This window comes from Tiliqua scincoides, chromosome 5 (genome assembly GCF_035046505.1).
Source record: "Tiliqua scincoides isolate rTilSci1 chromosome 5, rTilSci1.hap2, whole genome shotgun sequence".
In the NCBI taxonomy this organism is placed as follows: domain Eukaryota; kingdom Metazoa; phylum Chordata; class Lepidosauria; order Squamata; family Scincidae; genus Tiliqua; species Tiliqua scincoides.
Genome location: NC_089825.1, coordinates 104,707,618 through 104,718,545, shown reverse-complemented (window position 1 = coordinate 104,718,545; position 10,928 = coordinate 104,707,618). Strand labels below are relative to the sequence as shown.

Below are 10,928 nucleotides of genomic sequence, written 5' to 3'. Positions count from 1 at the left end.
ATACTTTCTGAGGATACTTGGGAAGTTAGACCTGCCACCGTGTTTGTTTGTGTCTTATTACCGTAGCACTATTAAAAGTGTCTTAACATATGACATTCTGGTGCGGTATGGGAGTAGCTCTGCAATGAATAAAAAAGCATTGCAGAGAATTATAAAGATTGCACAAACCATCACTAAGACCCATTTACCAGCCCTGGATAACATCTTCATACCCTGCTGTTAGCAGAAGTCATATAGTATTCTTAAAGATCATTCTCACCCAACTTATAATTTTTTTGAATTGTTGCCTTCTGGCAAACAATACAGATCTATTAGGACACACACCACATGATTTACGAACAGCTTTTATCCCAGAGCTATAACCATATTGAACAATGAACTGAAAAATTATTAGGAATGTGAATACACAGCATCTTCAACTGTTTACTGGGTTTTATTATGTGTGTGTGTGTGTGTGTGTGTGTGTATGTGTGTGTATGTATGTATTGAATGTGGGGTGGAATTAAATGTGTTGTATGTTACTTAAATGTTTTATGTCATGTCTTGGAGTGCGTTAAAATTTTGTTGTACCTGGTACAGTGACAATAAAGTATCTATCTATCTATCTATCTATCTATCTATCTATCTATCTATCTATCTATCTATCTATCTATCTCATAATTTTATTATTGTTGCATGCTTCCTTGAAAGACCTTCTAAAAACTTAGGGATTAGAGAAAGGAAAAATAGACAAAAAAAGTTGCCCCCTTCCCAGGTAGAACAGTGCTTTATCTGAACATACTGTATATCTCCACTATTATATAAAGATCTTATCACAAAAGCAAAAGTGCTGCAGACAAGTAGGCAGTAGATTCCAAAGACAATTACCATGAAATTATAAGGCAATAGTTGCTGAAAAAATAGTAACTTTTTAAGCAAGTCACTTGGTTTCTGTGTTTCTTTACAACATATAGTCAATTCAAATACAAGCATGTCTGTTCAATTCTCTTCCATGTGCCACTCTGCTGAGATTCTTCCAACCCTTGTGTTCTTTCTGTTGTCACCTGGGCTGGTACTGAAATCAAAACTGAATTCAGTCATGTTACTGAACAAGGAGAAAGTTTTGTGTTACCTCTATTTTCTCCTCCTCCATATTTATGTACTCCCTTTATTCATTGTATGTATGTATGTATGTATGTATGTATGTATGTACGTATGTATGTATTTCTACAGTGTGAGCATTTTGAAACTGGTAGCAACTTGAAACACTGGTAGAGGGTATGCACAAGTTCCCATTTCACATCTCAGTGTTGCCATGACTTGACCAGGTATACTTGCCATGACTTTTGGTATACTACTGAGGAACATGATAGTAATCTGTTTTGTAAGGTTGTTCTATGACAATGGAATGCTCTCCCCCCCCCAGTAGCTAGATGAAGATGCTCCAAACCATTTGAAAAAATGTACTTAGAAAAGTAGAAAAATATAATGATCCTGAAATATGCAATGGCACAAGCCAAGAGCACATAAAACAAGCGTATGGGCAGACATACAAATATATTATCTATTTTTTTTAATTACATTTCATTCCAATTTACTATATGTCAGATTTTTTTTACAACATTTCATTCAATGGGATACTCAATACTGCTAGTGTGTTCTAGTCAAAATTCACTCTAGTTTCATTGACTGAATCCTAATCCATAAAATAGCCAACTAGTGGTTGCAGTTGAAATGAGAAAACTCTCAGTGTAATCGTGCGGGGTTGCCTAGACAGTAGTTCAAATTCTGGCATTTCCATTTAAAGACTGTCAAGTAGCAGAACAGGTAAACACCTCTCCTGGGGAACCTTGAAATCCTCTGTCATCCAGCCTAGAAAGCAGGTTTACAATATAATCCTTTTATCAGCCTGATCCTGTCAGGGTGTTATACTGCAGGAACAAGTGTTCCGGCAGCTTATGACCTATTATAAAACTCTCACAAAATGAGACATTCTATTTGACATGGCCTGGCCACTATCACAGCTGGGAAAGAGCCATGTCTAGGGAAACACTGATGGAGGACATCCAACAGCATCGAAAAGTCTGTGCAGGGGGCAGGTGGGAGTGGAGGGAGTTGATGAATTGAGATGGGAAGTGGAAGGAATGGGGCAGAGAATGGGACAGGGTGGAGGGCAGATTGAGGTTGGAAAGGGGCAGTATTGGTGGCAGTGATACACAGTGATATCCCCCTTCTCAGCCTCAATCTCCTGACTCAGTTCCATGTAGCGTAGCAGGGCACAGGTTTGAGTAGACCCAGCAGGCTAGCGAGGGCTTACCCTGAGGCAAGGAAAAAATTACCCTGAGGAGGCCTTCGCAGCTCAAAACTCCCCATGGGATTTCAGTGCATGCCCCATTGGCACAGTTCCCTCACAGCATGGAGAATGGCAGCCCAATCCTAACTTGCACTGGAACAGGCAGGCCGGTGGGACTGCACTGTATCCAGCGCAAGTTTCAGGTAGCCAGAGGCTCAGCCAGGGGCAAGGAGAAACTTTTTCCTTTGCCCCGGGGAGAGCCACTGCAGTCCCAATGGGGCTACTCAGGAGGTCACACAAATCTGAGCAGCCTGGACTGCGTGGGAACGGGTTTAGGATACACATCCTGGACCAGTCTCCTGCTCCCTGCCTGCCTGCCCTGGGAATGCCCGCTGCCCGTCCTCCCCAACTCTGGAATACCTACCTCCTGCCTCCTCCTCACCCTCCCCATGCCCCCCCCAGACCTCTGCATTGGCCAAGCTCAGCCAGCACAAAGGTACCGTGGATACTCACCTATAGTACACAAAATTTTTGCCAAGTAATCAAGATCCAATTATCACTTTTTCTTATCTCTGGGTCAATCAGAGGGCAGAGACTTTCAACTCTAAAAAGCTTTCTTGCTAAAGCAGGTTCATGAGAAGCAATGCAGAGATCATTTATTTCTATAGTAACTTTCCTGGGAAATTCCAGCCAAAGTTAACCTTTTATTCTCCACCATTCCCTTTTGCAAATGCTGCTGCAACCTGGTTCCTTTTTGCAAATGCATTTGGCAGAAGTCTTTTTTTTTTTTTTTCCAGCACCAGGATGGGATCCTCCTTTCCATCTGAAATAAAGTCCCAGGCTACAATTCAGTGCACCATTATTTAAGAATAACTCCCATGGAAAGCAGTGGGTCTACTTCTGAGTAAAAAGGGTTGCAGATATATGCAGCTGCATCTCTCTGCTGTGAATTGAATTGCACACTACTAGTTATGTGTTATGGGTTGTATGTTGTACATAGAGCTTCTGGCTTAACACACCAGACACCTTAAAGGTGGAATTGATTCCTGGTTCTCCTGCAGTGGTTCCCAATCTTTTTCACTTGCATATCCCTTGGCAGCCCATTTCCATAAATTGTACCCTTCATATTAGCTAAATGTTTGTAATTAATAATACAAGCCCTCATCTCCTCCAAATGAAAGCCCAGATTTCATGTATTCATCACAGTGTTTTCTCTTTTTATCTGTTTGAAGAACAGAAGACTCTGCCTTTGCACTGTTTTGCACCAGAAGTGTGCTGAGAAATTCTGCGTGATTGAACACTTTCCATATTATGTTTCAGCTTTTTTACTGTGCTGGTTTTCAGTCACTGGTTCATACATGAATTGATGACCAAAAATTGGCTTTTGGTGGGGCTTTCACAGCCAACTAGCTACCTCCCTTGCTGCCTTGCTGGTCCTTGCAAGTCATTCCTGTCTTGCAAGGCATTCTGGAGCATGACCTGCCTTTTTCTGCCATTATTCCATTATTTTTCAAGTACCCCTAAAGATCCTGTTGAGTGCCTCTGGGAGTACATGAATACCAGGTTGGGAACCACTATTTTACTGGTATGTTGTTTATAGTGCACTTACTCTGATAGTGTTTACAAAAGGTGGTGAAGACCAGAATTTAAAAAGAATAAAAATGTATCTTATGATCTTTTACTATGTTTTTAATAAATTACAGACTACAGTCCTTAGGTAAAAATTAGTGGTAGATTCTCCCCTGGGGGCTGGGGATAAGAATAGGCCCTCAGTTTGGCTGTACTTGTCGTAAGAGGTGACTAAACAGCCACCGGGTAGATGGGGCTCGTCAGCCTGGGAAGGCAGCTCATCTGAGAGAAGGAAAACTCTGATCCCAAACCTCCACTGCCTTGTGGCTACATCCAGTTAAGGAAAAGGCTTCAGGAGTCAACCTCGAGGCAAAATCCGGAGCCGGAGTCCCTGAGGCAGTTCATGGCTGAACACAGTCACGTTCTGGCAACTCCTGCAACGCCGCTGGAACCAACCGTATTGGCTTCTGCCTTTCCATTGGACCATTTCAGTGACGTGGAGAGGGGGGATTTGCTGCATGGGTAACAGCCTATCCTCCATACCTACTTTACCCAGGCTTCGCATACTGGAGAGGACACTGTTCCAGAGCCACCATTCAGAGCGCGATACCATAGTCTTCCGAGACTAAAGGATGCCAACAGCAGTGGTAGATTATTTTTCAGGATCTGGCCTCAGGTAAAATCAGACAAAATTATAGTCAGAGACACCCTCCTCAGTTTAACCCCTGACTTATCCGAGGGTCATAGAAAATTCCATGATTTGGGGCTCAAAACCTGCCCTCGACTTATCTGTGGGGTCGGCTTATGGGCAAGAGTCTGCGGTGCCTCTTCCCAGGGATCGTGGCAGCGAGGGAGGCTGTCGCATGTCCATGTGCTGGCCTAACTCCCCTCAGAGTGGCGCGAAAGTGCTTTATGGCACTTTTGTGACACTCCCAGGCTGGTGCAAGGGACTTGTGCCAGTCCAGGGCACAGTTTGGATTGTGCCCTAAATTGGATTGGGCTGTTCGTGTAATCAGAAGTAAATCCCACCATATTTCATGGGTTCACTAGTGCGTAACAGCCCAATCCCGAGTTGCCCGGAGCGCCTCCTCCCTGCCCCTGACAGCCTGCCCCCTCCCCAGAATGCCTCCTCCACACATCTTTCCCTGCATGCCATTCTGCAGCTCGGCAGTGGGAGACCATCGAGCCGTGGAACCTGGGCGACCACCCTGCGCTAGCCCAGCACCAGCTGGCGGGCGCTGGAGCCCGGCGGTGATCCCCGCAAATGTGCCTTACGGTACGTTTGCGGCTGTGGTTGGCAGCATGGAGGCTTGCCACTGACCACAGGATTGGGCTCTAAGTGTGCATAGGATTGCAGCCCCATAGTAAAGAGGCTTACATGGAAAATGTAGTGTCAACATTTCTGAAAGTTCTCACTGAACTTTATGTCGGATGAATATATATGCTCAGTGATGTGTCTTGGACAAGAACTACAAATGCAGAAAAGTAAAATTACTGAAATCAATACATTGTATTTTATCTCCACAGATATTCATCACAAGACTATTGAATGGAGGCAGACAACACTACAGCAGAAGTTATGGAATTTGTATTTGTGGCAATCTCACAGTACCCAGGAGTTGAACGTGTCCTGTTTATACTATTCCTGCTGGTTTATGTGACAACATGTTTGGGAAATGCCACTATTATAGCCACTGTCATGTCAGACCACCATCTCCACACACCTATGTATTTCCTATTGGCTAACTTGGCTTTTCTAGATGCTAGTGAATCCTCAGTGACTGCTCCTAAATTGCTCCAAGTTCTCCTTTCCCAGAACAAAACCACCTCCTTCCATGGATGTTTGACACAGGTGTTCTTTTTTCACTTTATTGGGGGTACTGTTGTCTTCTTCTTGGTGGTGATGGCAGCAGATCGTTACCTGGCTGTTCAGAAACCTTTGCAGTACATGGCCATCATGAACAAGAACACCTGTCTAGGAGTTGTTATAAGTGCTTGGCTCGGTGGTTTTGTGCATTCCATTGTCCAAGTGATGCTTGTTTTACAGTTACCATTTTGTGGCCCCAACATATTGGACAATTTCTATTGCGATGTCCCACAGGTGGTCAAATTGGCCTGCACAGATATCTTCGCTGTTGAACTACTCATGGTCTCCAACAATGGGCTTGTTACCACAGGGGCATTCATTGTTTTACTAATTTCCTATAGCATCCTCTTGTTCAAGATACAAAATCATGTCTCAGATGGGGAGCACAAAGCCCTTTCTACCTGCGCAGCCCAGTTCACGGTCGTGAGCTTACATTTTATCCCCTGCATCTTCATTTACGACCGCCCCTTTAAAAAATTTGCCGCAGACAAAGTTGTCTCCATCCTCTACACAGTTATCACTCCCATGCTCAACCCCATCATCTACACACTCAGAAATACTGAGATGAAAAATGCCATTAGGCGGTTAGCAAGCAGGCTGCTGAACTTTTTTCAGAAGAGATCAAAGCTGTGAATTTCACTTAGGGCACAATCCTATCCTGCGCTGGAACAGGCAATCCAAGAGGCTTGCGCTATATCCAGTGCAGGATACAGGCCCAAAGCTGCTCAGTCAGAGGCTAGGGGAAACTTTCCTCCTTACCCCTGGGTAAGGCGCCCTGGCCCCAATGGGTCTCCTCGAACTTGCGCCACCTCCTGAGGTGTCAGTCTTGTGTCAGCCTCTGCAGGCTGGTGCACCTCCATGCACCAGCGTGGCTTACTCTTGAGGAGGCGCAAACATGCTTTACGGCACGTTTGCAACCCTCCTGGGTCAGCGCAAGGGACTTGCGCTGGCCAAAGTACTTCTCAGGATTGCGCCCTTAGAGTTACAGGAAGAGTTCATTTCTGTATCATAAGTTTTTGATCATTATTACAATTAAATTATGCCGGTTTAATGGTGGGTTTAAAGCCTGCATAATTTTTTATTTGGTTGGTCAGTTCTGGTGACACAAATACACAAAGGCTGCAATTCTTTGACTATAAAACTCCATTGACTATAATGGGACTTACTTCTGAGCAGGCATGCATGGGCTTGAACTCAAAGTGATTTTAAAAAAACAGCCATCTCAAATGTATCTTGCAATGTAAGGAGAGAGACCCTTTATGTTCAATTGTTGATTAGTCTGATTGTTGATTAGATGTCTTTAAAGACATCTGCACAACTTGGAACCCATTAACCCAAATGCAGTCTGGAGGAAAAATCCATTATGGGTTACAAGTCATAGTAGGTATGTGTAAGCTCTTGGTTTTAGAGGCAAGCTGCCTCTGATTGCCGGATGCAGGGGAGGGCACCAGGACGCAGGTTGTGTCTGTTGTCTTGTGTGCTCCCTCAGGCATTTGGTGGACCACTGTGAGATACAGGAAGCTGGACTAGATGGGCCCTTGGCCTGATCCAGCAGGGCTTTTCTGATGTTCTTATATTGGGCCACCCAACCATGTATGGCAGGCCAACGTGGGTTTCATGTCCTTTATACATTGCTTTTCTCATACTGGAAAAAGAGGAGGTGCTGTAATTAGATGTACTTTTCAAACACATTAACATGCACACATAGGGGAAATCTGATGCCATGGAGCCCTTTGCAGTGGCTACTGGCACAGTTCAAAGGTTTAGTGGAAAAGAAGATGGACACAAAAGAAAAGGTTTGCAACAAATAAACATTTATTGTGGGAATAATTTACAATAGTGGGGAGACGGAATTAAAATAAGAAACAATTTAGTATAACTTACAGCCCAATTCTGTCTAACTATCCAGTGCTGATGCAACTTTGCCAATTGGGTGCGCGCTACATCCTGGGGGGGGCAGTCACGGAGGCCTCCTCAAGGTAAGGAAACATTTGTTCCCTTATCTTGCAGCTTCATTTTGTCTGTATCAGCACTGGAAAGTTGGCTAAGATTGAGCTGTCAGTCAGTAATGTGGTTAGGCTCTTATGATAAAATTTTCAAACGTGCGCATATGCACACAGGCAGTTGCAGACCTGGCTCCTGTGCTGGCCCCAGGGCACAGGACCGCAACATGCTGCCTCCCCGGATCCTTACCTCTGCTACGGAGCCTCATGCAACAATCCTGAGCGCTCAAAAAGCCTTCTAGGGCTTCTGCTGTGCCCTTAACAGTACTGAGCACCTGTGGATGCAGCGCAGGGCTTCGCCTGCCCCGGAATGGCTCTGGAGGGCAGGCAGTGGTAGTGTGGCAGGTGGAGGCGGTGCTGCAGCAGGAATGGCAGTGCCACCCCCACAGATCCCACAGGCACAGCGCCTGGGGCTTTTGCTCCCCTGCCCCACCCCCAGACTGCCACTGCACAAAGCAAGAAACTGAGAGAGGCCCTGAACATGCTTTGACAATACACAGGACTGAGAAGGAAAATATGTAATTGATAACACGGCTGCATCAAGAACCAAAGATACCAGTCTCTTTTTATACTTCAGAAACACTGCAGTGCGTGGCAGAAGTCTTGGGGTTAGCATGCAGACCAAGCAGTTCTTCCCTTTAAAGGAAAGGTGCAAAGGGCTTGAAAGATCTAGATCGTAGCCACAGCAAGCTCAAGGAAGGGAAGAGAGCCAGAGCTGCTTGCCTGGGAGGAGGCACATTGCAAGGCCCCCCACAAGGAATGATTATCCAGCCCACACTGTCACAGTGGCTTTCAAGGTTGCACTTGAGGGAGAGAAGGAGGGAAGGGGGGAAAGGAGAAGGGACAAGGGTGGCTTAATGTAACATCAGCAGGCCAGTTCAAATTAATGCAAAGGCAACAAGGTAGACAGGTGAGTGAGAAATGAAAGGATGGAAAGACTAACAGCCCAGTCCTACTCCTTTCCCACCATACTGTACAAGTGCGCCAAAACACCATGTTTGCACCATTGTATCACTGCATGGGGAGTTAGGTCGCATTGGTCTGTTAGAGCTGTATGACTCATCTGTCTCCTGGATCTCAATGGTAGTTGACATGGATTAAATGGGATTGTCAACAAATGATCTACAGCTTTGAGTCAGAGTGGGAATACTCGAAACAGGGAATAGATAGTTGCATGCAGTCTCCACCATGCAGGAGCTCATGCTAAATGGGGTAGGAGAGTGTGAGGAGAGGGAAGAGCCTACTATGGGTGTTTACACTTAATAAAAACTTGGCCTATTTAATCCAAACATCTTGTGTTGTATCTCATTGGGGCTATTCTGAGCAATGATTGAGACTTAAGTTAGCTACAACTGATTATTAGGCTGCAATCCTACATACACTTATATGGGAGTAAGCGCTATAGACTCTAATTAGACTTACTTCTGAGTAGACTTACTGAGTAGACTTACTGAGTAGTACTGAGTAGACTGAGTAGAGGAAAAATCCATTACGGGGTACAAGCCATGATGTGTATGTGCAACCTCCTGATTTTAGAAATGGGTTATGTCAGAATGCCAGATGCAAGGGAGGGCACCAGGATGAGGTCTCTTGTTATCTGGTGTGCTCCCTGGGGCATTTGGTGGGCCGCTGTGACATACAGGAAGCTGGACTAGATGGGCCTATGGCCTGATCCAGTGGGGCTGTTCTTATGTTCTTATGTTATGTAGACTTGCATATGATTGGGCTCTTAGGTTTCACTTTCTTTGCACATAACCCTGTGTGAATATGAAAAAGAGAAAGAGGAAACTGAAGGAAGTTTCCTCTAGGAAAGGTGTTCATGATAAATAAAAAAAAAAGATTTCAAACAAAAAAAATTAGCATTGTTATTCAGTTTACACATGAATGATATGAACAATTTATAGTCATTAATATGCACATGGACACCTGGACTTGGCAACAGGGTTTTAGAAATGTCTTTGGAACTAACCAATTCACCCATTTTCCAGTTCATTTCTCTGAAACTGTGTCCCTCCTAGCAAATGGGGGGGGGGGTACAATCCTGGTGTAAATCTCTGGTTGTGCAATAGCACCCCAGCCAAGATGTGATTAAGCTGCAACTCCATTGACAATGAAAAAATGTTTTTCCTTCTGTAAAAATGTAATTCTTCTCAATAATCTCCTAATGGCATTCTTCATCTCGGCATTTCTCAGTGTGTAAATGAGAGGATTTAACATCGGCGTGAGAACGGTGTAAAGTGCAGACAGACTCTTGTCCGCTGCAAATTCCTGGAAAGGGCGAGCATAGATGAAGATACAGGGTACAAAATGTATGCAGACCACTGTGATCTGGGCCACACATGTGGAGAGAGCCTTCTTCTTCCCTTCTGTGATGTGAACTCTTATCTTAACCAAGATGATTGTGTATGATACAACCAGGATGATGAAAATAAGGACAGTGAGAAGCCCACTATTTGAAAACATTAGTAACTCTAGAATAAATGTGTTTGTACAAGCCAGTTTGATAACTTGGGGAATATCACAGTAGTAATTGTCCAAGGTGTTGGGTCCACAGAAAGGCAATCTAATCATTAAAACTATCTGAACAAGGGAATGAACAAAACCACCCAGCCATGCTCCTGTGACCAATCCCACACACATAGTTTGGTTCATTATGGTGAGATACTGAAGAGGTTTATGGATAGCCACATAGCGGTCCAATGCCATTACCATGAGCAGAAAGACCACTGCTCCCCCAGTGAAGTGAAAGAAGAACATCTGTGCCATGCACCCACCGAAAGAAATAACCTTGCGCTGTGATGTGAGGTCCCACAGCATCTTTGGCACAGTGACGGAAGACTCGCTGAGATCTATGAAGGCCAGGTTTCCTAGCAGAAAGTACATTGGGGTGCGAAGCCGGTGGTCAGTAATCACTGTGGTGATTATGGTGAGGTTGCCAAGCCAAGTGGCGACACAGATGGCAAGGAACACCACAAAGAGGACATATTGCAGAATACGGTTTGCTGTGAGGCCCAGAAGAAGAAATTCCGTCACGGTGCTGGTAAGGTTCTTTGGCTCCATTTGGGATCACTGAAATACATATATACAAAGAAGAATTGCAAGCCAACCACATTTCCCCTTTTTGTTTTAAAAAAATTGTTGCTTTTTTTTGTTATTGTACTGAATTTGCACTGAGAATTCTATGGAAATATCCCTCTCTTGCAAAACTTCAAACTGG

General features: G+C 44.5%; 2 protein-coding genes across 2 annotated transcripts; one reads left to right on the top strand and one right to left on the bottom strand.

Moving 5' to 3' along the window:
• Nucleotides 1–5,390: 5,390 nt before the first annotated feature.
• Nucleotides 5,391–6,341, top strand: LOC136652863 (olfactory receptor 4D9-like). Its single transcript, XM_066629791.1, has one exon. The coding sequence runs from the start codon at nucleotides 5,391–5,393 to the stop codon at nucleotides 6,339–6,341; it is 951 nt and encodes a 316-aa protein (XP_066485888.1).
• A 7-nt stretch (nucleotides 6,342–6,348) lies between these two features.
• LOC136652862 (olfactory receptor 4D1-like) lies at nucleotides 6,349–10,771 on the bottom strand. Its single transcript, XM_066629790.1, has 2 exons — nucleotides 9,855–10,771; nucleotides 6,349–6,397 (listed from the first exon to the last, which is right to left on the bottom strand). The coding sequence occupies exons 1-2, from the start codon at nucleotides 10,769–10,771 to the stop codon at nucleotides 6,349–6,351; spliced, it is 966 nt and encodes a 321-aa protein (XP_066485887.1).
• Between the last annotated feature and the right edge of the window lie 157 nt (nucleotides 10,772–10,928).